The sequence below is a fragment of the Sturnus vulgaris genome, chromosome 13, assembly GCF_052056855.1.
Source record: "Sturnus vulgaris isolate bStuVul1 chromosome 13, bStuVul1.hap1, whole genome shotgun sequence".
NCBI lineage: Eukaryota > Metazoa > Chordata > Aves > Passeriformes > Sturnidae > Sturnus > Sturnus vulgaris.
In genome coordinates this window covers 6,148,258-6,173,592 of record NC_142255.1, presented here as the reverse complement: position 1 = coordinate 6,173,592, position 25,335 = coordinate 6,148,258, and the positions used below count along the sequence as shown (strand labels likewise).

The 25,335-nt window shown below is 40.0% G+C and overlaps 3 protein-coding genes across 8 annotated transcripts in view; 1 reads left to right on the top strand and 2 right to left on the bottom strand.

Annotated features, from left to right (window-relative positions):
- The window catches only part of LRRC49 (leucine rich repeat containing 49), a 42,278-nt gene extending 33,345 nt beyond the window's left edge, over positions 1 to 8,933 (bottom strand). For 2 of the 5 annotated variants that reach the window (XM_088172465.1, XM_088172466.1), the window contains exons 1-6: positions 5,970 to 6,038; positions 5,442 to 5,504; positions 4,799 to 4,886; positions 2,466 to 2,565; positions 1,740 to 1,943; positions 360 to 426 (exon numbers count right to left, since the gene is read on the bottom strand). In XM_088172465.1, the coding sequence (XP_088028591.1) occupies positions 360 to 426; positions 1,740 to 1,943; positions 2,466 to 2,565; positions 4,799 to 4,886; positions 5,442 to 5,504; positions 5,970 to 6,023 (576 nt within the window). In that variant the 5' untranslated portion in view covers positions 6,024 to 6,038. Of the gene's footprint in view, positions 1 to 359; positions 427 to 1,739; positions 1,944 to 2,465; positions 2,566 to 4,798; positions 4,887 to 5,441; positions 5,505 to 5,969; positions 6,039 to 7,073; positions 7,146 to 8,710 lie in introns of those variants that run through there. The other 3 variants (XM_088172469.1, XM_088172467.1, XM_088172468.1) reach the window with 3 other exon arrangements.
- Positions 8,934 to 9,071: 138 nt separating this feature from the next.
- LARP6 (La ribonucleoprotein 6, translational regulator) lies at positions 9,072 to 16,378 on the top strand. The gene is made up of 3 exons (XM_014873950.2): positions 9,072 to 9,295; positions 13,140 to 13,332; positions 14,388 to 16,378. The coding sequence occupies exons 1-3, from the start codon at positions 9,087 to 9,089 to the stop codon at positions 15,456 to 15,458; spliced, it is 1,473 nt and encodes a 490-aa protein (XP_014729436.2). The 5' UTR covers positions 9,072 to 9,086; the 3' UTR covers positions 15,459 to 16,378.
- Positions 16,379 to 17,209: 831 nt separating this feature from the next.
- Positions 17,210 to 25,291, bottom strand: MAPDA (N6-Methyl-AMP deaminase). Of its 2 annotated transcripts, XM_014874074.2 has the most exons (11): positions 25,176 to 25,291; positions 23,524 to 23,654; positions 22,946 to 23,006; positions 22,507 to 22,594; positions 21,852 to 21,933; positions 21,027 to 21,153; positions 20,290 to 20,370; positions 19,550 to 19,688; positions 18,983 to 19,083; positions 18,627 to 18,754; positions 17,210 to 18,137 (listed from the first exon to the last, which is right to left on the bottom strand). In XM_014874074.2, the coding sequence occupies exons 1-11, from the start codon at positions 25,233 to 25,235 to the stop codon at positions 18,065 to 18,067; spliced, it is 1,071 nt and encodes a 356-aa protein (XP_014729560.1). In that variant the 5' UTR covers positions 25,236 to 25,291; the 3' UTR covers positions 17,210 to 18,064. The 2 variants fall into 2 exon arrangements, with proteins under 2 accessions (XP_014729560.1, XP_014729561.2); XM_014874075.2 differs by lacking the exon at positions 18,627 to 18,754.
- Between the last annotated feature and the right edge of the window lie 44 nt (positions 25,292 to 25,335).

Genomic DNA, 25,335 nt, shown 5'->3' with positions numbered 1-25,335 from the left:
AACAGCAAATCAATCATAACTAAAAATTTTATAGCAGTGCTAAGACTGTGTTACTTTAACTACACCACCAGTGCTTGTGGTAGGTTACTGTTGTGTGGGTGTGAGTGCCATTATACTCAGTTAACACAGCGTTTTAATCACTATAACCTTCCTGAAGTACAGCACTGCAAGTACAAGAGACTGGTACAAAGATTCAAAATAAACATGACACCTTTTAGCTTACTGATTTCTGTGACTTCAAGAGCTGCAAAACATGCCACCAGCTCCCTTTCATGAAACAAGGTGTCTTTTACCAAAAGACACAGCAAATACATGATGTCTACACAACAAATATAAGCAATCAAGTTATTGTACTGCACCTGATTTCCATGAAGATCTAAAACATCAAGGTTTTTTAGGTTCTCCAGATTTGAGATCTTCTTTATTCTGCAAGATTTCAATAATGACAATTTTTAATATTAGATTAAAAGCATCTTCCATTTTCCAGCCAATATAAAATAAATCTTTTTCAATTGACTTAACAAGAGTAAGAGAAAAATAACAAAATTTTGAACAATGAAAAAAAATTGACAGATGAGTATGACTTTAAGACTATCACCTTCTTTTCTGACTGCCAATAATTCAATAGCAGCAGAATTTATGTGGCTCTTCTAGAAAGTTTAAAAGGATGGAATACTTGCTCCACTAGAAATCAAAGTTAACAATTTCATTGTCTTAAAACTTCTCTGTCGTGTCATATTTTGTCAGATTGTAAACCTAGGCTATTATATATCCAACAGCATCATCTACTGGCTGATGACGTTAAACACATGCATTAAACATTTGCTTCAAGAGTAATCAAAGATCACACACAGATCAAACCAAAAACAAGTTGGTAACAACTCTGATGTGTAACCATTCACTCATGAACAGGCCAAGTCCTGACTACCCCAACACTTGAAGGTAAACTGCACTCAGGGTGGTTATGATAAGGAAAACAATTCCCCAAAGCACTTTAAAATTGTAGTGCCCACACCCCAACATTTTACTATAAACAAAATTGATTTTTACAGGTGAGATTTTTTAATACAAAAGCTCTTAGCTCTAGTAACATACTGCACTATTGAAACTTGTCAGTTTTGAATACAGGTTGAATTAGGAGGTACATTCTTATAATCTGCACATAACTGATGTCTGGTCCCCAGTTCTCACTTTACTGAGCATAAGAAATTGAGGAAAATTTTAAAAGTCAGAGCATAACCTTTAGACGTGTGAGCAATTCCACAGATCCATGTATTAAATTATTAAAATTAAAGGCTACAGGACTAGAAGCAATAAATAAGCATTAAAATCCATGACTCATCTGTCTGGTATTTTTCCCAGCTAAATATATCAGGAAGAAGTACTTTTTATGGGTTATAAATAATCAATTAATACTACATTTGATCTTAAAAGACATTCCACAACATGCCACACAAATCTAAGAACACATATTTAATAATCAAAATAGAAGATTAGGTGGAAATGTGAAGTACGTGAGAAATGTTGCTTAAATGTACTAAGAAAGGAAGTTTTGAAGAACATGATACACAAAATCTGTGTGCTTCCTCAGTGGGAAGGACATTTAAGCTAATCTTAGGGCTGGTCTCACTGGTATGACAGCAACATCACAAACTGAAAACTGTAACAGAAACAATGGGAAGTCACAGTTGTTACACCACAGGAGGTAGAGTGCCTTAGTTAGGTTTTATTATTTTTACCTGTTCTTTCCCAACAGAAGAACTCTAAGGGATCTCAAAGTTGAAACCCCACTTATCTCTTCAATCTGGTTATCATATAAATCTAAGAAAACAAGATGGTGAAGATTAGAAATATTTTGGATACGAGTTATAAAGTTATGCTGGAAATTCAAAAGGCGAAGGTGATCTTCCCCATCGATAATTGGACACACTGTCAGTTTCTGCCTGGAAGAAAAAAGAAAAACAACACATAAGTATGTATTGAATAGTAATCCACCTTCTGCTCACCCACTCTGACTGAACAGAGAAAAGAATATTATCTTCATTAAGGTAGCATTAATTAGGCTTGCTAATTAAATTCTGTAGATAAAGCAGAAACTCCTACCTACTAAAAACATAGCCTGAAAATATAGACCTCTATTCTCAGAGACTTGATTGTTACATGGAAACTACATGGAAGTAGTGACCATACTAAAATTTCAGCAGATGCAGCCTCACAATCTGTTAAGTTTTTCTTCAGCTATCACATGAACAGCCTGTTCAGATCAGAAATCTGCCTGCCATAGATGCCTTCTGTATGGATATATCACAGAGAATTTCTCCATGGGACACAGTTCTTCTGTCCAAAACACACAGACACAAAAGCCAAGAGCCCAAGCCCAGCCCTGACTGCAGCCATTAGGGGAGCTCTGGTCACTTCAGAGCAGGGCCCTGAGCTCTGGCACATGGGCTCCATCACCCTCTCACCTTTCCAGGGTCAGTCGATCTGAGTTCAGGATTTTTTCTTCAGCAGTACGTTGCAATACAGGAAATGTTATTGATGAACTGCTCCCAAAATTCATGTTATCTATTGGAAAATCATACAAATGGATGAACTACTTCTCTGTAGATGCATGTCATGAACTACAGGCAATAAAAGCAAAATTTTCTTTCTTATAAAAAGTAGAGCATGAAAGCGTTTTTTGCCTCCATTCAGTACTATGATTTATCAATTTTCTTTACCAGTATTATTAGTTTATGGCTATATCCCTCTACATCTTCTTTCCAAAGTACATCCATTTCTTTACTTTGAGTTTTTTTCAACAATTTGTTGTAAGCAGATATTTTGTAAATGCCTTTATTTTGATTAGAATTACCCAGTGATATTTTAACATAAGATTGTAAAATTGTTTCACAGTTTCAGTATCTGAACTTCAAAAAGGTATTACCCAACTTAAGATAAAGACACAGATCAAATAGAAGTTGATAGAACTAGAAAATAAAGCACCGAAATATTGAAGCACTCCCACTGAGCCACAAATAAATGCAAAGTCTTTCAAAGGTAAGTGCACAAAATACCTAGTGATCATTGGTATTACACCCCATTATCAAGAAACAGGCAGGGCCCTTGAAAACATATTTATAAAGCTATTTATCCTCATGCATTTCATTAATAGAAGAGGAAAAAAGGGAGGACATCTAAAAATACCTGCAAAATTAATCAACAAATGTGTTCCGTGAGCTTTGGCTTATTTGGAAGATGATCCACTGAGAAATATTAGTCAAAAATAGATCATTGTGCATGCACACTACTGCAAAATATAGGCTTCACTTCTGTGTGCCTGCCCTTTCTTTCTTCTTCCTTCAAATAAATACGTTACCAGGAAAAACACCAATTCTTTAATAAACAAGACAACTGTTTTTACTACTATAGTAATGAGTCAATTGTTGTCTGAAACATAGTATTAGGTATCTGTTTGAGTAAAATAATACGTTGGTCAACTTAAAATTCAGAAGTAGCACTGAAAAAGATGCTATCATTTGCTACTCTAACAACACCCTCCACGCATTCTTAAAATCAAAACTATTAGAAAAAACATGAAAAAAAATTAAAATCAAATAACATTGTTGCAAAAAATCTTACTTTAGTTGTGTCGCAGGTTTTAAAGCTAATAAACATAAGACCAGAAACTTGAAGTTATCAGTCTAAAACATGACAGGATGGCAGTAAAGTGACTTTGTTCGTCTACTGTCATTTTCCTAAAGACATGTAAAAGATCCCTATTGCTGCTCTTTCATTAACGATTTATAAAAAACATTCATTTAAAAGCCTGTAGTATATTTTTCAAAAAGATTTCTAGTGGTTTCCTGACAATGATCTACCGACCTCTTTAACACCCTTTTACACAGGCAGCACCAGGAAACCCCTTCACGAAGGCAATGCCCAGTCAAAGACAGACTAATGAGAAGTTTCCACTGTTTCCTGAAGCATGTGAACTAAAAATGTGGGTGTTTTATCAGCCTCTGGATTTTGTAGGGGTGTGAATAGAAATCTCCCCAAGTCCTGATAAAGAACCTGTATTCTGCTTCAATGCCAATCCAGACTGGATGGCACTGGGAAATAGAGCTGCTTGTAACTCACTAAAGGACTTAACACTCTTAGGTTTCCTGCACAGGGAACAAAACCAAACCACAGACTTACATTTACTCCATAAGTCATATAGTATCCCTAAAAGTCAACATATTCTGAATGGCTGCTGGCCTTCATTTTTTACCAGAATGAATAAAGAGTTGCCATGATAACTAAATTGGTCTTCTACTCACACTAATCACAGGCAAGAGGCAGCAACATGGCAAGAAGTTTCATGTTGCTTGTTTCAAGTCTCTTCCAGTCCTCACCACAGTTAGCAGTGAGATCATCAATATTTTGCTTTGCAAAGCCAAGAGCACCCAAGCACAATAGAAAAACCATCTCTTAATATCATAGTTCTAAATTAGAAACTAATTTTATCTAAATATATTAAAATGCTAAACAGCCAGCAAAATGTTACTTTAGACAAGTGTGTGGCTATTGAAGGAATGTACAGAAGGGCACTTGACAGGTTGTGGCTTTGTAGGTAGAAGAAAATATGCTATTCCATGAGAGGGGAAAAAAAGGATGAAAAAAGACAGGCGGTAGCATAGTGTGTTCAGGACATGATGAAACAGTAACTACATTGAATTATTGTAGCCAAGCACAGTCACACTTACAATCTTTCTTTACTTTTAAAATAATTAAACAGATACAAAACACAAACAAACCAAACCCTATGGAATATTACCTTGTCTTCCTGAGTAGTTTTTTTCCAGATCATGCTGCAGAAGTCTATTGTGGAAAGAGGACTGTTCTTTATTTATCCTGAATTCAAACTGTAACACAGTATTATAGACAAATGTTAGAGTTTTCAAATGCAAATAATGTCTTTACACAGACAAACACAACATTAGTACTAACAGCAGCTCTCAGTAATTTCTACAAATGCTTTGAAGAGAGAATAAGTAATTTCTCCAGTTAAAGGTATATTCATTCTTTTAAGACACTAAACTAAAAAGCTTCACTGTTGGAAACCAAAATGAAAATATGGAAGTTACCAGTACATTTATATGCAGTTGACTGAATAAATAAAAAACCCCACCCTGTGAAAAATACTGCAATTACAGGACAGAGGTACAGATAGAAGATCAAGAAATTATATATATATACACGTACATATATATTAAGCTTATGGCAGGCTATAGTACAACCCCGTGTTTTTGTTTCATATGTTTTTAATAGGATTAAATTAACAAAATACTGCTAGATACATTAGATATTGTAACTCAACAGATGAGTACTGAAAAGGCAATTTCTACTTGACAGCATGCAGATTTGTATCATACAACTATATTAATTAATATAACTATCCAAGGAAAGGTAATAATTACTGGTTTGTTTTTTTCTGGTATTGACGAGGTCTGGATGACCAGCTGGAAACCACAATTATTAACCTGAAAATTGGAAGGAAATGAAATTAAATGCTACATTTCTCAGAAATATCAATACAATTGCTGATGGCAATATTGATATTGCATATCAACACAACTGCTTTTCAAACAATAAAGCTATTTTCAAACAGCAAAATCTGCTAAGAAAGGACCTGTTTTGCAAAATACTATGAAGAACGCATCACAGCTCCAAGTAACGCTGAATTTTTAGTTTACAAAAATCACACACGTTTTCATATTAAAAATACACTGAAAGCGTGACTTCCATGGGGATGCAAGTCTCAGTATGAAGAAAACAAGTGTTTACATTTAAATACGCCTTGTATTTTCAAGAGGCAAAACGTGCTGGTCTTTGAGCTCGATTTATGCGACAAAACCGAAACGTGTCCCCCCCGCAGCTCCCGGCACAGCACAGACGCTGTGGGGGAGCCGCGACCCGGCCGCTCGCCCAGCCCCGGCAGCACCTACCGCTGCGGGCGCGGCCCGCGGGCCCCGGCCCGTGCGGCCTCTGCTGGGCACCATGGCCCGCTGGCCCCCTCGGCCCCGCGCTGTCCCTCGGCCCCGGGCGGCCTCTCAGGGCTCCGCGGCCCCAAACAACCCCGCAGCCCCGCGCCGCCGCCGCCGCCCTGCCGCAAATGGCTCCGCGTTACCGCGGCGACCGCGGCTTCCGCCCCGCCCGGCTGAGGCGGTGCCAAGGGCGGGAATCCGTGAGGGGACGGACACACAGACAGATGTGGCGCTCCGCGGTCACCCTGCTGTGCCCGGTGTCCCACAATAAAAAGCCGCTATTGTGATCATATTTTTCTGAGTTCTACGAGCAAGTGGCTGTGTATGAAAAGCCGTGATATGTAGTGGATGCTTTTAAATACGCATGTCGAGAAATTGGTGGTTAGAGAAGTAAGGGTGTGGCTGTCAGTCCGTGGAAGGGATGTGAGTTGCCTCGTGGTGTCTTCCCCAGTTACAATCATGGAATAATCAAGGTTGGAAGAGACCTTTAAGATCATCAGGTCCCAAAGCCAACCCAGCACTACAACTGTAGCCCCTAAACCACAAACCACACGATCCAGTGCAGACCCAAGATGCTCTTCAACACCTCCCCGGGCAACCTATTCCAATTGCTGGCCACACGAACAAATATGTATTCCAGGTTTAGCTTCTTGTACTGTCATTTTGGTTTCCATGTGCTGAAAGGCTGACAGAAGAATAATGTAATTATGGCATATTTTGTGAGAAATGCAAAATATGTGCCACAATTTAGTCGAGATGGACAGGGCTGGTATCACCAGCAACCCTTTAACTGGCACTCCCACTAGTCTTTATTCGCAAATTCTTACATGTTTTCTTTTTCAGACCCTTTCCTCGTACAATTCTGACTCCTTTTCATACAGGCCTCTCTCTGATAACTCTGACTCCTTCTCATATTGGCAGCTTCACACAGTACTGATTCCTTTTCTCATGGGCAGTTCCACATAGCTCTGACTTCTTTCATTCTGCATGACAGGCTAACCCAAACCTGTCCCTCACCCAGCTGCCTAACCCTGACTGTCCCTTACACAGCCACATGTGCCTTACCTCCTCAGCACAGCCAGCAGCCTCCTGCTCTTACTCCAGCTCCATCTGCAAGTGCCTGTTACTGGTGGCCAGCTCACCCACTCTTTTATATCCTCTAAACGCACGGGCCGGGCACAGATGGTTCCACTCCTTGCTAGTCAGTACATCTGCAAGTCATTGGGAAGAATTCCCTCCTGCACTATCCTTTCTCCACAAATATGTGGTTGGGTTTTTGTGTTTTTTTAAATTTTTTTTTTTTTTTTTTTTAGTTTTTTTTAATGGTATGTAGACAATGTTGTACCAACAATAAATGCGCCATAAGAAATCAGAGCAGATTTTGGTCATGCAGTTGAGGTTCACGGGTTTATGATATTTACTGGGTACCTGTGAGCCATGGGTTTCCCTTCAAGGGACTTGTCTACATTAACACATTTAGTTTTAAGTTCTGCTACGTTTATATGACTATAATTATAAAATCCATATCTCTACTGGAAGTTAAGCATTATAGAGCACTGTTATATTAACAGGAAAATAAAGCAAACCAAACAAACTCAAAAACATTAGTCTGGTAATTTCAATGGAGATCTAATCAACAGAGTGTTTGAAATTACATCAGTCTTCATCTGGACAAAGGCCAGTTCTGTGCTGGTACAACAAATAAACACATGTAGTGTCCTTTACTATAAAATCAAGTTCCCTTAACCTTGACAGAAAGATATATCAGATAAACTGGAAGGTCTCTCTCAAACAGCATTTGAGTTACTGTAGCATAAAATAGCTCTTTGTTCTTCCTCCTTGTTTGTGCCTAGGGAGGCAAACAACTTCCATGAATTCATACAAAACCTGACCCACAGTCCCTGTCCATATTCTTGCCTAGAATGTGTAATTTGTGTTTGTGGTTCTGCCTCCTCTGAAATAAATAGCAAAGTGATGCCTTACGCAAGACATATTACAGAATGTTCCATTAGCAGAGAACTAGAGATTTCGTTAGTGATGCTTGTAAGCATATTTCATAAACAAAATACTTCATGGCTTAAGGCACATTTAAAAATCAGCCAAACCCTGAGGCAGGGCAGTATCAGAATGTCCATGCCAGCAAACCTGACTCATGAGGACAGTTTGACACAGTGACGAGAGCTGGCCCTGAGTGCAGTCTCACTTTTTATTCATCCAAATTTTTAAGAAGAAAATACTGAAGTAATGCAGACATAAACCAGGATGCCACAAATGAAGTTTTAGATCTTAGATCTAAAGATCTTTAGATCTTTAAACTTAAAGATCATTTAGCAGTTTTGGTACAGATAATATTGAAAAAAAAAGATCTTCCTTGAGTGAAGAATAAGAATTTACTTGGCAAATTAAAAATCTTTAGATTCTAGCATTTAGCATATGAATGTTAATTTCACTTTAGTAGCTGAAACAGTCCACTGAAATAGCGTGTAATAGTCTTAAATTCAAAATAATCACTGCCTAAGTGTTTCAGAAAAAGGGCCTCTATTTTAATTAGTTCTTAAGGGGCGACGGTTTTATTCTATGTAAGTGCCGTGCAGAACTATAGAGGAGACTGCTCTGCAAAACCAACACGTATCTAATCACGTCTTTGTTGAATTGTGTATCTTATTTCCAAATCTCACCCTCGGCATTTAATCCACACTTACCCCGACGAAACCTTTCTGACTTTGATAAAACGCAACGCTCTGGTCGGGGAGCAGCGGCAGAGCCCCAAGGAGGTACCAAGAGAAGAGAAGCGGAGCCGCTGCTTTGCGCTGAGGAGCCCGTTGTTTCCTGACAAGACCAAAGCGGTCCCTGTCCAGCCGTCAAGAAGGACTCAGCTGACCGGCGGGCCCGGGGGCGGCATGGCTGGAGGAGGGTCGGACCCTCCCGCTGCCGTGCGGGCGCGCCGGGGGAGTGGAGCTGGGAGCGCCGCCCCAGCGGGAGGGGACGGGGGGGACAGCAGGGGAGGCGGCCGGGCGGCTGTCGCCAGCCGGGGCATCGCTAGTGTGGCGGGCGGGCTGAGCCCGGCCGGGGAGCGCCATGGCCCAGCAGCAGCCGCCCGAGCCCGCCGGGCCGGAGCCGCCGGCGGGGAGCGGCCCCGTGCAGATCCGAGTGGCCGTCCAGGCGGCCGCCGAGGAGGACGAGGAGGACGAGGAGGACGAGGAGGAGGAGGAGGAGGAGGAAGGGGGCGGCGGAGCGCCGTGCCCCAGCTGCAGCGAGGAGGACTCGGGGCGCTGCGGGCGCTCCAGGTGAGCCCCCGGGCAGGGGAACGCGGTGCGGGCGGGGCTGTGCGGGGCGAGCAGCGGGGCCGCCGCCGACACCCCCGGGACGGAGCGGGCCCGGCTGATGCAACGCCGAGGGGCGGGTGGGAGACACGGGAAAGCTCCAGCGCGAACGCCCGGCCGGGAGGGAGCTGCCCGCACCGAGAGCTCCGCCCGGGCTGCGACCAGAACTGCCGGGCCCGGCGCCGGGGCTCCCCCATCGGCTGCCATGGCCCCACATTTTCAATTCACTGCGTTTTACAGAAGGAATTTGGGGGTTAATTGTAACTGTGTTTTGGAGTTTTTTGGGGGGAGGTTTCACGTTTTGGGTTCTTTTCCTCTTTTTGCCCGTTTTGGCTTGGTGGCCTGAAATAGTTTTGATGCTTACCAGAATCTCTTACTTGTAAAACGATCATCCAGGATTTTTGTGCCAGCAAACTGCAGAGAAACAAAGCTCTACTAGTTGTAGTTCATCCTGTGGTTTGTACTAAAGCTGCAGATGGAGTAATAAATTGTCACATAAAGATTTTGGTATAGTAGCATGAAATCCAGTATTCTGTTTGAACATTTATTGTTTCTAATTGATTTTCTAACTTCATACCAAGCATTGACTCAGAATAAACTGCAATGTATTATTTTAGATTATAGTGGGGTAGTAGAGGAGCGAGAAATTTTTTGTAGCTGCCAAAACTGTGAACTACGGACTACAGAAACAGGAGTTGAACATAGCTAGGCACAGTTAAGTTTTTTAAACTGCTTAGTTATTCCACAATCATATATTATGCTGTAGTTTTATAAATATGTACAGCAGCCTACAGTATTGCATTCCAATTACTGATTTCTTAAAATCGGGCTATTATTTACATTTCTTATCTCTGATAGTATTACTTGTGAAGAGCTTCTAGCCCTGGCCTAGACTAGGAAAAGAAAACATGGTTATTTTTTCAATCTTTGAAAGACAATAGCTACTCTTAAGTGTCACTTATTTAATCCTCTGCAGTAGTTGATGTCTTCAGAAATGTTTGCTGACAGTGTTGATGTATGTTCAGTCCTTGTGGAGGTTGTTTTTTTGTAAATAGATATATAGCCATGGAGAGAACTCTAAAGACTACAACTAAAGTAGGTGAATGAAGTGTAGACACGCTTCTGCCACTTACATATAACCTCACCTAAGGATTTCCTTTTTGGGAATGCAGCTTCTGTTAGGAAATTATTTATAAACATTTGGAAAATTATTAGGGATGATCTAAAACTGCTGGGAAAGAGCCATCTCACTCTCCAGCTGAAGGTTGCAGACAACTTGCCATCAGTAGACACCCAGTACTGTATTCATGTTTTTGTTAACAAACGTGGACTGTCTTTGAGTGATTGTACTCTGGGAAGTTATAAATTAGATTGCCACAGATTGCTTATTAATACAATACATTTGGAGACTCAGCTAAAAATTTTCAGAAGGTCAAATGCTATCCAAATAATTTAATATATTATTTGCGAGTCTTAATATTTAAAATTCCAAATCTGCTCTTTCTGTAGATGTTCAGTTTCTTGTGTGACTAATGGCCAGATGAGTCACCATGTTAAAAGATTGTTTTTCATTCTGTTTTATAAGCACATCATAACAAAACTCTGAATAAAAAAATAAAGTTGTGAATAATTACTAGGGTTTGGTTCTTGGTCAATGTTGACTGAAATTATTTATCAACTACTTTTGTGATACAGTCGATACCCTAGAGTTGCTACCAGTTGATTATTATCACAAATTAATATAGATCTAATTACAATTTTCTGCATTTATTGGAGGTGCTATTTTCATACAGCCTTTAGTGAGGGCTGTTGTAAGAGCCCATGAGATTCTGTAAAAGCTGACTTGTCTGCCAAACATAGAAATAGCATATAGGTCAAACTGTGCCCAATATTTGGGAGGTGAAATGAGGCCTGTTTCACCCTGATTCAGTGTTAATGCTGTAGGTAGGGATGGTGCCAATCTCTGCAAACATGTCATTAATTTTTGTTGTTTTCCAAAGCACAACACCCTCTTTTGTCTCTAAACAAACATCTGCAAATACCTATGCTAATAAATCCCTAAAACAAAAGTAAGCCAGATCTTGAACTAAAGGCAAGCTTTTCCTAGCAGAGTGTGGATTTGTAAAAAGGCTGAAATGTTCCAAGCTTCTTGTACCCAGACCAATTCTGAATCGGTAGTAAATGAAATAGTAGGAAGGGACTACCATGAATGAAAAATAAACACCATTGGTTTTTGCTTCCTTCTGAAAGCAGCACCCACAGCTGGGCATTAGATATTTTTTACCATCTTAATCATAGCTTCATCTATTATCTTCCACTTCTGCCTTTGCCAAATAACATCAATTTTTTTGTCTTGCTCTCTCATTCTTGTCATTCCTTTGAACTGAAGCTTATTAAAGGCAAGGGAGATTTTTAACAGGGACACTTCTAGGATTGTGCAAGTGAGTATCCACATATATCCGATGTGTTGTCCTATCATCAGAAGAACCATAACAACTAAATTTACTGTAAGCTTCAAAAAGCCATGTCCCAGACAACTAGTGTAACTTGTCCCAGCAGCAGGCACAGTTCCAGAGCCCAGTGTGCAGAGCCCAGTGACCTGACCACTCTGTCCAGACAGCAGCACAGCCACAGCACTGCAACCCCTGCCTCCATCAGCCCTGGACACAACTGCCCAGGGCAGGGCATCCTCCCTGCCAGATCGGCCTCACAGCACTCCAGTAATCCCTGCTCCTTTTCCTAAGGACTTCGAAGCCTGCAAAAGCCACTTAAGACAATTCTGGGGAAATGCATGGCTCCTTCTTTTCATTGCTAACATACTTGGGAGACCAAACGAATACATTATTTATGGGGTACTTAGTGGATGATTTTATTTTTTTAACAGAAACTTGGATGATGATCCCACAACAAAACTAGACCACTAACAGCTTGAAAAAATGACTCTGCCTTAAGACAGACTTTTCTATTTTAGTCACCTGTAAATGGAAATGTCTATTTCAGCAACAAATATGTTGCTGTAACTGCACGTGGCAAGACGTTTACCTTGAATCCATGACTGCAGTTTTTTCTGAGGAATTGGATGCTCAAAAATGCTACATTTTGCCCAGGTACCCAGACATTATGATGGCAGGTAAAGAGAAGAATTGAGAATGACTTCTTAGGAACCTGCATGTGTGTATATAAACCTGTTCCTGAGGTACATGAGCTGGCAGGTTTAGCCCCTGTGGTAAAGTGCTGGTTACATTACTGTGTCACTCTGGAAGTGACCTGTATAACATGCAACAGTCCTGTCAGTCCTTCTTACTCCCTGGATATCAGCTCCTGCATTCATGTAGTGAAGAGGCTTAAGAAGTCATGACTGCATCAAGTTGGAATATTCATTCTCTGGTATGTGACTACTCACAAAGCACATAAAGGTCAGGCCTATGTTTAATAGCATCATACTGAAAAATTTAACAGTGTCACTGGAGGAACTTTGTATAGTACCAAGTGTCAGTGCATCTTCCTTACATGTTTTGGTGGAGGATTTGAGTTGGCAGTGCTTTCAAGCTTAAGTAGATGTCTCATTGTTCTTCACTGAGGTCAGCTTTTGGAATGAGCTCAGGAACTTGGCTCCTTATGCTGACTGGAAAGCTTCATCCTCTGAGCTTGCCCACTGGCTCAGCTGGTGGCTGATACCTGTCCAGTGCCCACATCTGAACTCAGTTGGAACCAGCATAATGGTTATGGCCTTTCATTTTGAAAGGCTATTTGAATCCACTAATAGAAGATGAAGATCTGTTGATAAAATGATTTAACTGTTTTCCAGTGGTGGGGAAAATGAAGATGACTCTGACCAAAACTGGAAACCACCAGAAAATGACCTGATCCAGAAGCTAATAGCACAGATTGAATATTACTTCTCAGATGAGAACCTTGAGAAAGATGCCTTCCTTCTGAAGCATGTGAGAAGAAATAAGATGGGTTATGTCAGTGTTAAACTCCTCACTTCATTTAAGAAGGTAAGCCAACTTTTTAAGACTTGAAGGGTCTCATGCAAGCCTGATGACTCTAAAAACAGTAGAAGAGATTAAAGTAATGTTTTATACAGGCAGCTTTATGGTCTTTATCTACCTGGTTTTGCTATGATGGTTAGGTTTGTACTCACCCAGAACTTCAACTGCTGAACTCCTTGATGATTGGCTAAGGAAATCATTGGCTTAAAAGCCTGTATGCTTTTAAATTATCGTTCTTGGAGCTAGAAGGACATTAGGTAAAATTAATTTCCACGGCAACTACTCATGAATAGCTAGGTAGTCCTGGTAAAGTTACATTCCTGTCTCTGAGAAGGGACAGTGAATCAAAAATGAAGTGTAGTAAAAATTATGTGGTAACTGAAGTCCCTTAAACTTGAAGTGAGTTTTATTCTATTTTTCTTTTTTTTCTCCTTGCATTAGAAAGACCTATGTAAATCTGTATGTAACTGATTTCTAGAATTACATTAGAAACACTTTGTCAAGATTTTAAATCTCATCATTTTGCAGAGTTATTCAGTCTAGAAATTAAGGCACTCTCAATTTCTTCAGACTACTTCAAACAGATTATATTGGTAAGAGATAAACTATTTATAAACATTTAATGAAAACTGAAAAGTTTGAGGTGTTTTTTGGACCAAGATTTTTGCGGGAGGAAAGATCAGTTCAATACAATGAAGACCTAAACTTAACAAAACTTGTTTGGTAAATGTAACCTCCCTAGAACATGCATTTTGATCATGGTTCAAGCCTAGATGTGGAATGACCAAGCACTACTTGAGCAGGCTTTCAGATGTAGTAATGATTTCCAGTTTGAGCTTTAGTTCCAGTTCCTATTTTCATTAGATTCAACAGGACATGAGCTTTACAGGAGCTCACTGATGCCCATTATAGCACGAAAACTGTTTTTCAGTAAGTCTGCTACATGAAACTTAAATCCAGGGTTCTGTTTGTATACTGAAACCTGCACCTGCCTTAAAATTCAGTGATTAGTTTGATTGGGTGTGCTCAGTTGTGGTGCTTAACCTGTGTCTGTCCCTAAGGTGAAACACCTTACACGTGACTGGAGAACCACAGCCTATGCACTGAAGTACTCGAACACTCTGGAGCTCAATGATGATAACAAAAAGGTTCGAAGAAATACTCCAGTTCCAGTGTTTCCAAGTGAAAATGTCCCTACCAGGATGCTACTGGTATATGATATCCACATGATTTCTGAGCTGCAGGCCCTTAACAAAGAAGAAAACGGATGCATGCAAGAAAGGATAATGGAGCATCTCCTCAAAGCCTTTGTAACTTTTGGTGTCATTTCATCAGTTCGTATTCTCAAGCCTGGCAGGGATCTCCCACCTGATATCAGGAGGGTCAGCAATCGGTACACTCAGCTGGGAACCCAGGAATGTGCAATTATAGAATTTGAAGAAGTAGAAGCTGCCGTACGTGCTCATGATTTCATGTGTGCTGAAAACAAAGAGACCAGCATGAAAGTTGTCCTAATAGGCATGAAACCACCAAAGAAAAAAGTTCCCAAAGACAAGAACCGTGATGAAGACACCAGCAAGAGCCTTAAGAAGACTCGATCCCTTAACAAGAGAGTTGAGGAACTTCAGTTTGCTGGTGATGAATCTTCAGCAAACAGCTCTTCTGACCCAGAGAGCAATCCTACATCACCACTGTCAGGACGCAAATGTACCACCACAAATACTACGAGGAATTTGAGCCCCATCATCCACCCAAACAACCATTTGAGTCCTAATATGTCACCCAGATCAAGTCCTTGGAACAGTCCATCTTCACTAAGAAAAGTAACCAAAAAATCTCCGCTGGCTGAAGACAGCAAGCTTAACCCAAGCACTAGCCCTGAAATTCCAAGGAAGTACACTGATTATTCCTCAGATAGCAGCATCACTCCTTCTGGGAGCCCCTGGGTGCAGAGAAGAAAAGCCCAAACTCTGACACAAGAGAAGAGTCCTGTCAGCAGTCCCATGTTGGCTCGGAAAATACAAAACGCAGATGGTCTCCCTGTAGGGGTGCTGCGGCTGCCTAAAGGTCCTGATGGCACCAAAGGATTCCACAATGGCTGTGAAAGAAGGAAGGCTATGAAGGGTGAATAGGCTATTCTTTAAAAACAGTTTCACAAATCAGCCAACTGCTGGTGACCAAGCCTGGTAAAGAAACTTGTCACTTGAGTGACTCAGTTAAGTCGTTATTTAATTTTAAGAGCTTTTGTATTTATATAGAGACTTTATCACTTGTATATTTGTATATTTTCTTCACATAACAGGTGAGGTAGGAAGGCATCTCTGGAGATTGCCCAGTCCACCTCCTTTGCTGAAGCTACAAGTCACTGATAGGTTTGAGTATCTGCAAGGACAGATCTCCAGCCTGTCTGGGTGATGTCTTCCCATGTTCAACCACCCACACAGAACCAGTCTGTGCCCCTTTTCCTGTTACTGGGTATCACTGAGAAGTGCCTGGCTCCATCTTCTTTACTTCTTCTCATCAGATATTTAAAAACTTTGATGAGATCCTTCCCCAGAGCCCTCTTTACTCTCATCTAACCAGTGCCCGCTCCCTCAGCCTCACAGGAGGGATGTGCCAGCCTCTTAATCAGCTGAATCACTTAGCTAATGCAGGGCCCTTACTTGCATCCATTCTTTCTAATGTATTATTTTGAAACACCTAAATATTCAATATTCAGTGATATAAATCATTGATGTAAGTACATTATTTGCCAAGCTAAAATCCTGAGGAACAGTGTGTACTCATGGTTTAGTGGTTGTATTATGAAAAGCTATGGAATGTTACCAGTCTCACCATAAGAAGCTGAGGTTTTGAAGATTTCCTGTGTTTGCCTCAGAAGGAACTGAGAAACCAATGCCACAGTGAGCAGTTGTTCTCACATACATCACCAAAGCAGTATTGTTCCATAGGACCAGTGTGCATTTTCATGAGTAAAGACTCTTAGCACTGGAGACTGCTCTGTAAATGTCCTCTTGTATAATCAGATGGAAATAAAAATATTAACTCTAAATCTATTTTGTTTACTTTAAAAATAAGTTGAGCTACACATGAATAAATAGCTTAAACCTCATCTTATACCACATGAAATTCTACTCGTAATTACTCAAAATTTCCATTGCATTCAGGGAGAAAAACCTTCTCTGCCCCATTACTGATGGTAAATTCTGTGGTCATGCTTCACTCTGTACAATATTACAAACTAAACAGTGGTTATGTCACTGCTAACTCAGAATTTGACAAGCAGGCTCAGCAAGAAGTGCTTAAGTTAAAATTAAATATAATGTCACATGAAGTCTAAGAAGGAAACTGCAATTTTACTTACAAAAGTTAAACTCTGGAAAACTAGCCCGGGGACAGTAAGAGGGTTTCAAGTTGCAATGGTCAGCTTGGGAACTGTGCACAACAAAGGTCTCATCAGATGGTGATTCTTCATTCCAAAAGTCCACATCCTGTCCAACTGCCTAAGTGTAACATTGCTGTGTAAATAACTGCAGAAACACACAGTTGACTCCTATATACAGAAATCCCAGTTCTGTGTGTTGCTCTTCAGCCACCCACGTACATTCCTGGTTCTTTTACTGCACCCAGATGGAATCCTCCAGGTGACCTCCTGACTCCCATTGCACAAACTGCAGCATGTGCACATTCACAGACTTTGTAGCTCTCAGCACCAGAGGTGCTTGGAGCAGGCAGGCAGGTGCTTGGAGAGGGCAGAGTGAACCCTGTGGCTGCCCAGGCCAGGGGGAGACAGGGGCTGCCAGCACAGCAGGCAGGACTCACCCCACAGAATCCTGCTTCTCTTCTGTAGAGCTCAAACACACAGAGGCACACCTTGAAGGGGTGGTTTCAAAAACATGGAGCTTGAGGCTATTTTTATTGCTTTTTTTTATACAACAAACAGCAATTCTAAAAAGCATTTTAAGAATGAGACCACTTTGCCAAGTAGCTCAGTTACTGAAGGCATTCAAGATTTTTAAGTGCCTACACAGCACCAGTGCCCAGTGCACTAGCAGAGATCCCCACATGCTACTCAATCCACACAGCTTCAATCATACATGTACAGCAATAAAGCCAGATACAATATTAATTCCTTGGGATAAATATTTTGTTCTCCCTGAGTTTGTTTCTGTCTTCACATTCAATCAACAGCTCAAAATCTGAAAATAATACAAACCCCAAAAATACACACCACACATGCAAACTGCTTGGCAGACTGCTGACAACAGAGATGTTTTAAACAACAATAGCTCTGCCTTCATTTTGTTCCAGCTCTCAAATGTTTGTATTATGATGACATATTTCAACTAAGTATTTTTTTAAATGTCATATTAGCTCAAGAGAAACAAGGTGACAACATATTTGGCATTTTAGTCACTAGCTGAGAGCCCTTCCCAACTACCAAAAGAACATTTACTTCTGTCCCCAGTAACAAGGGATGCCTTCCAGTTGCCTTAATCTTGCACAGGCAGTTTATAGCTGGGTTTAAAACCCTGAGGTCTGAAAAAAGCCAGGGACTTAATTTAAAAAATCTTATTAACTCAGCTAATACAACAGAGCTATTTAGGACAACAGTTTGATTAATCAAACAGAGCTGGCTTCAGCTTACACCATTGTTCCCTTAGATTGGATTTTACTGCATTTGAAGCAAAAATATAGTTGATTGATTCGTAGGAAAGATCCCACATCTGTGATTGAGTCAGATTAAATGTTTTTGCAACCAGCTCATATTCTTGGGATAGATCAGTTGCAAAGACGCCTTTATCATCAGTCTGGAGTTAAATTGAAAGGAAAGAAATAAAGTTTAAATTAGTTCCTCTGTCAAAAAAGTTTTTTTCTACACATACAAACTAGTTTCATCTCCCTGTCTCACATTTTATTCCATTGTTCTTTCATCTGTGCATGGTTATTTCATTCTCTATTTGCCCTATTTTCACTAAAAATAAATAAATTATTCAAACATATAAGAAAACTTCTTCAAATGATAGCATAATTTATCAAGAAAACAGGATTTCCTACTAAAATTGCTAAAAAGATGGTTAGCAAATGCTGCATATATTCAGGTCTTACTTCTCTTTTCCCTTTTCCCTGATAAGCACATGTTTATATATATAATATATACATACATACACACACACTTAGTTCTATGGATTATGGAGGTTAAACTAACAGGATAATAGTAAAACCCTGCCCATGGCAGCACAAGTACTTCAATGATTAAAGACCTTAATGAGCTATCAAGAGAATTCAGGAGCTCTCACCTAACACAATGAACACCCAGGTTCAGCACAGGTGCATGAGCAAGCACTGGAGCCATGGGTTTTAAGAGAAATCTGCCATTGTGCAAAGAGCTATGAAGTTCACTGCTTGTATAGCTGATCATCTTATCCTACAGAAAAAAGGCCTGGCTTTACAATAGAACCAAGATAAATACTAGCAATTCCCATTTGAATTAAAAGCATTTCTCAAACAGAATATTATGATTTCCTAAAAGCAAATTATTTGCTACAAGGTCAGAAATTTTAAGTCAGTTCTGATCCATAAGCAGAGAAGACTTCCCCAACTTCACAAGTTTAGTCCTTTGACTAAATACATGCTTAAAAATCAAAATACTTACACAAAGCACTGCAGGATGGCCCCTGTTGTACCAGTATCCAAAATGGTGTTTGTCATAGGAAGGCACTGTCTGAGATTTTATGTTTGACGTCATGCAAAATTCTAAGGGAAAAACAGAAAAAGAAATGAGGACACATATTAAAACAAGAGACATGTTAATTGACTTAGAAAGGTTCTGAATGAAAATTTAAATCAGCTACTGTTGTTTCCTTGATTTTCTATGCTTCCTTGGTAATTTATTTTGAGAAAAGTTTGCTAATCAATTTCTTCGGGGTATAAAATTTAGGGAGCTTGCAAACCAGGTACAGAACCACCACACAGTCTTGTACAGTAATGACAACTTATGGTTTGGTTTTACTTCCTTCTGAGACATCAGCTGCTGTCTGCTGCCAAAAAGGTGCCAAAAATCCCACAAGTGTCATGAGTGTACCCTTATGGGCAAGTCTCATTGTAACATTTGTCCAAGTCACTTCTGGTCAGAGACAAAAAACTGGTGTCACTTCATCAGCAGTACATATCCTGTTCTGATATCCAGAAATCAAGTCATGATAAATATTTTTTTCCTTACCAATAGGTATATGATTCTGCTGAACCAGTGACACTATCTCTTCAGAACCTGCTGCTGTAGAATTGAGAAATGTTCCATGTCCAATTCTGTCAGGAGGCAGGCCCAGGAGAATCTTGGTCTCCTCTTCTTGATTTGGAATCTAGAGAGGACATATTTCATATTCTGTCAAGGCAGCATAAAACAGCACATGATATAATTACAATGGATTTTCAATTCTACTTTCACGGCATCTCTTACCTGAAATAAAGTGTTAGTGAAATAGAAACAAGTATAAATATGCTGATACATCATACGTCCTGTTTAATTTCCTGAAAAAAATAACTATCTTCAGTATTTATTGGACTTCTCAGGACCAATTCCAGCCACCATTTGAGCAGAAGGCCAACTCTTTCTACTGATAACAGTGGAACTAGCAGAGCTCACTGTTCATCAAACTGTGGATTTCACTACTACTAATATAATACCAGGAAGAAAGCATTGGATCTCTTAGAAAGCTTCTAATTTCAATTTCACACCTAAACCCACAATAGATAGTACAGGAAGCAATAATCTGGCTGTTCAGATTTAGAACAAAAAGTTGAAGATTTCTCCTTGTTTTCTTGTCTCTTGTCAAATGTCCCAAACCACTAATACTTTGGCCTGAGAAGTTCAAAATGCACAGAAGGTAATTTTAGTTTCATTGAGATTTTCACTAAATGACAATTACAGAGAAGCATCAAAATAAAAAAAACCACTTTTACCTCAGAAAGATGCAGTGCCAGCTTTAGACCTGCTTTTTTAGCTTCTGAGAGCGGTTCCAAAAAATCTCGACCATGTCCTGCCTGGAAAACATGAACACATCACTATTCTACAGCTAATTTGACAAAATCCCTGTCATTACCATCATTAAGAAGTCTAGCAATATCCAAACACTACACTCAAATACAGTTATATTTAATTATTCCACTTTTCCCATTACTTCAGTTTGGAATGCAGTGAGTCAAACAACCCTCTGCCATATGGTTTAGACCAATGGATCAAACACCAGTAGCTCAGATGATGCCTAAGACTTACAAGTCAATTGTCTTTATTTTGATACCTTTTACACAGCTATCACCTAGAGCTAGTTCAATTCAGCTTGACAGCTGTCCTCAAACATTTTTGCTTTCTTAATTCAAAATGAGCATTTGGTGCAGCTAAACAAATTTAAACAACTTTCCTCCATCTAATTAATGAGACTGGGACAACTCTGGTACAGACTTCCCAGATAAACACTGGTTTTCAATGGTTCTTTTCTCAGTCACATACTAATCTAAGGATTCTTTGTTAGAGTATCTGGCTCTTACAGCAACAGGGATTAACCCAGTATAATCCATTCCAGGCAGGCAAAAAAATTGGACAAAAACTTGTGAGAAAAAACTATGGTTAGAACCACCTGCTGTTACACAATATTGTATATTTATCTTCAAGAACAGACTAAAATAAATCAAAAACTTACAGTGGGATCACCACTGAGGTCAAGTCCTACTACAACCCCATCACTAGAAAGCAGGAACTCTTCAGCAAGTTTAACAGTCTGCTTAGCAACTTCTGGGCCATCTCTTCTGTTTATTGCTATTAACAGCCTGGGACAGAAATGTATTAGATTATTAAATTATATAAAAGCTGTACTATCGGGAGCTCAACAGATCTGATATCAACAAAAATGGCATTTCATATCCTTCATGGCTGAGTATAGAGAGTATTTTTATAGGAAACTGTTCTAGGAATGAAGGTACCAAAGGGCAGAGGGAACAAACAGATAAATAAGTTGGCCCATGATATGCAATAACACACAAGAAGGATGAAAATTCATCAGCTTTCACAAGTAAATCTAGTAAGGATTTCTACTGAGGCTATAAAAGACAGGAGAGCAAACTGTCTCCAAACAATCACTGACACCTTCTGAAACTTCTCTGCTGGTCAGGGCCAGCTCTTCTTTACAGCAGGCTGCATGTACAGCAAATCAAACAAAATCTTTGCAACGAAGCTAAGCTGTGAAAAAGGAGCCAATTCCATGAAAAACACTTATTTTCCTGAAAATGTTGCAAAGAATGGACAGTCTTAGAGATGACAGGTTTTACCCAGTTTTCTTCTTCAGCAGTAAAAAAGAAGATAAATAGTCAGGTTTCCATATGAATTACCTGTTTCTACTCCATGTAATCTGGTTTAAAAACAATTTTCTCTTTCCTATACTGATGGCTTGTAAATTTCTCTGCAAACATGAACAAGCATCAGACTACACAAAATCTTGAAACAGAGGTATTCCACATGCTTTATTTACCTTACATCTATATCCAAGCCTTCTTCTTGACACTGCTTTATACCCTCAAGTACAGTTTCAACATACATCCTTTTGGTCATACCTGCAAACACATGCACACGTTTGGAACAAACATATTTTAAATTATTTTTATCATATTGCAGACCCAGCTCTCTAGTCTAAGTTTCATGTTGCACCTTTGATTTTAGGCCATATAGTCTTCTAACTCATGTAATTCTAATTCTATCTGTAAATACAGCTTTACTGTGAAGCACACATTTGAATTAAACCTCCTCTTGAGTATGTGGAAAAATGAAAATGACTTTGTGTGAACCAGAGAATCACAACAGGACTTCTGTTATGTGTTTCTACTAAACCACACCTAGAAGAAAAAGAATAAAATAACAAAACTAAAATATATCCGCTATTAAAAATATTAGCAGACTAAGATGACATACTCATGTGAATAACCCAATCTCGTGAGTCATAGTTATGACCAACACATTTTTGTCCTCGAAAATCTAATAGGAAAGTGACATGGTTAAGTCTTAGCTTTCATATTTAAAGTATATTTTTATTGAGCCAACTAAATTTTACTTTACTTGTTATTAACATAGTCTTTAACTAAGTTTTATACTGCAAGAAGATCACAAATTAGAAACCAGAACAGACTTACCTGTGGAATTTTCTTCTCTTGGAGTGCTTCTCAATTCCAGATACTTGACACCATCATCAGCAAATTCCTTAATGACATCTTTAGTTATCTGATTAAGAAAAAGTTTATACAACATAATAAAAGTCACACTTATAATTTGTTATATTTTTCTTTACAACTAAAAGACCCAGTTATTTTTTGTTGTGAAACACTTGCAATGTTTCAGGCCCAATGTACTTTTAGTTGTCCCCATGTCTGTGGAAATACTACCACACAGAAGGCACCTTTGATTCCTTCAGGGATAATGAAGAGAGTTCAAGTGTTTTACAATAATTATTCTGACCTTCAATTGAAAGGGACCATCGTTGATATTGTAACTTGGAACTCAATGCTCTTAATCCAACTGATTGTGACTGTGTGTATTGCTTGCTTGTTTTAAGTGAACTTTTAATCAATTTACCAGTAAAATATCTTCAGTCCTTGTGGTAACCTGATAGATGATCTGAAACATCTGAAAACATCTAAAATAAAATTTTAAAAATTAATTGGAAAGATACTGAATGAGTATTTAGGAAAAAAATTCTACATTTTAAAAATACCTATCCACTGGAGTCAACTAATGAGACTGTAGCTTGAAATACAAAAAACCATCTGAACGGCAATTTCTAATTTTAGATACTGACAAAGCATTCACAACAAAAGTTGTTATTGCCACAAAGCTTTTTGAATGAAAAGGAAAACATGAAGTTTCTACAAAAGGAAACTATGTGAGTCAATATTCTCTGAAAAACATATGATCTAGGTGAAAAATTTCAATCCTTTAAAAAAGGAATTAATCAACAATACTTCTCCTTTTAGTTTGCAAATACCTGAGAAATTACTCTGTACAGATACAGATATAGAAAAAAAATCTATGAGATTATGCTGTAAAACTTAAAAATGTATTTTCTGCAGTTAGTGTGTAAGGCCACACATTTCTGTTTTCCACTTAATTTAAAAATCTTTGTAAATGTTCATCACACACGTGCATATACTCACTCATCTAAGGTTCTTTTCTTTCCTTTTTCAATCACAGTCATTCCATTCTGGATATGAAGGTTTGGCTTCTGGGCCATGAGTTTCTTCATAGTAGCAGAACTGATACAGCCATTCAAATGAGCATGGAGTTCCTACAGAAATAAAAATCCTATGGACTTATGAAAAGGATGGCTTCTGCACCTTGTTTGTACTACTGTTCTCGCATCCTACATCAGTATTTCACTTTGAGTTTGAAAATAAGAGTTATCTGCATTTTGGCTAATAATAACTTCCTTAAGGTTTTTGCAAGCACTGGTTCAAGTGAGAACTGCCCTATTTCTTTCCTCTCACTTGGTGGCTGCTGTTGGCACTGGTGTCCATGGGAGCACAGCTGGCTCAGCAGAGCTCTCCAGACAATTATTTTGGTGGTGCGATCCATGGGGAGGAAGAAGCCAGCAGCCACCTCAGTAACACAAAAAGTGCAGTAAGAATTCAAGAACTCTCCCATCACTGCAAGTTAAATTGCATGTCCGTCATTCAAAAAATAGCAACAGGTGTCTACCCACTCCTCTTCCTTTTATTCTCTGAAGATTTTTTATTTTTTTTTTTATTCTCTTATTTCTTTTATTACTCTGAAGATTAAACTCACACCAGAAATGCAGCAAGACTCCACCACGAACAGCAACTGCAGTAACTGCACTCCTCTGCCTGAGGCTCTTTCTGCCTGACTTCCTATGGACATCCTGACTTTAGGCTCCAAACCTAAGGTCCTCAGCTCCATTCCTCACTTCACCTTCGCTCCTTCTTATCCCCTGGCTCCTGACTTAAGGAATAGGTCTCTAGTGCCCTCTCAACTCATTCAAAATGTATCTACAAAGCATCTGCTTTGTTACCTACCTCTCATTTCCCTGTACGCATCCATTCTCAATAGGAAAACTCCAATAATACTTCTCTTCAAGCTTTACATCAGAAAACATGTTGAAGTTGTAACTCCAACTAAGCACCAGGAGCTGTGGCTGCTTACAGCTTCTGCTGACTGAGCCAGATATACAGTGCTACAGCTGCCTTATATTTTTCACAAGCTTACAATTACCTCACAGAATTGTGTCAGACATTAAACATACACCCTGAAAAACAACTTAGCAAAAAGGAACACTGGAATGCAAGGGTGATGTAGCCTGAAGAGGGTTTGCTGTGCCCCCGTGCACTGCCTGTACGAGCTCTGTGCTGGAGTACGTGCCCTCGGGGTTCGGTGAGTGCGGCACACGAGCCTCGATAAATCCGCACGCACTCCTGCGGAAGGCTTGCACTGATATGCCTCAAGTACGGCACACCCCTAGAAGACGGAGAAAAAGCCTTATCTGAGCCAGACTTCTTGGCTAGACTGAGGGCAAACAGCACAAAAAGAGAAAATGAAGATCGCGCTCAACTGATTTAAATGCAATTAGATTAGTCAGCAAGGTCTGTAAACAAACCGGACAGGCGAACACCCGACTGCTCTTTGCGGAGGGATAAGGCCCTCAGAAAACGCGCGTTTGGAGGAACTCCGAGACAAGAGCAGCAGCGTCTGTGGCTGTGTCTGTGTGTCCGTGTGCAGCCCGAGCCCCGAGCCCGGTGCCGACGGAGGAGGGTCCGGTGCCGCCGCCCCCGGGCCCGCCGCCCCCGGCGCTCACCGCTTTGGGCAGCCGTCGGTAGAAGCGCAGCTCCCGCTCACGGTCCCGCTCTCCCGCCATGGTGGCTCCTGTGCCGGCGGGGCGGGACGAGCCGGGGCTCGGCGGCGGCACCGCCCCGGGCCCGCCCCCGGCACCTGCACTGCGAGCCCAGGCCACCACA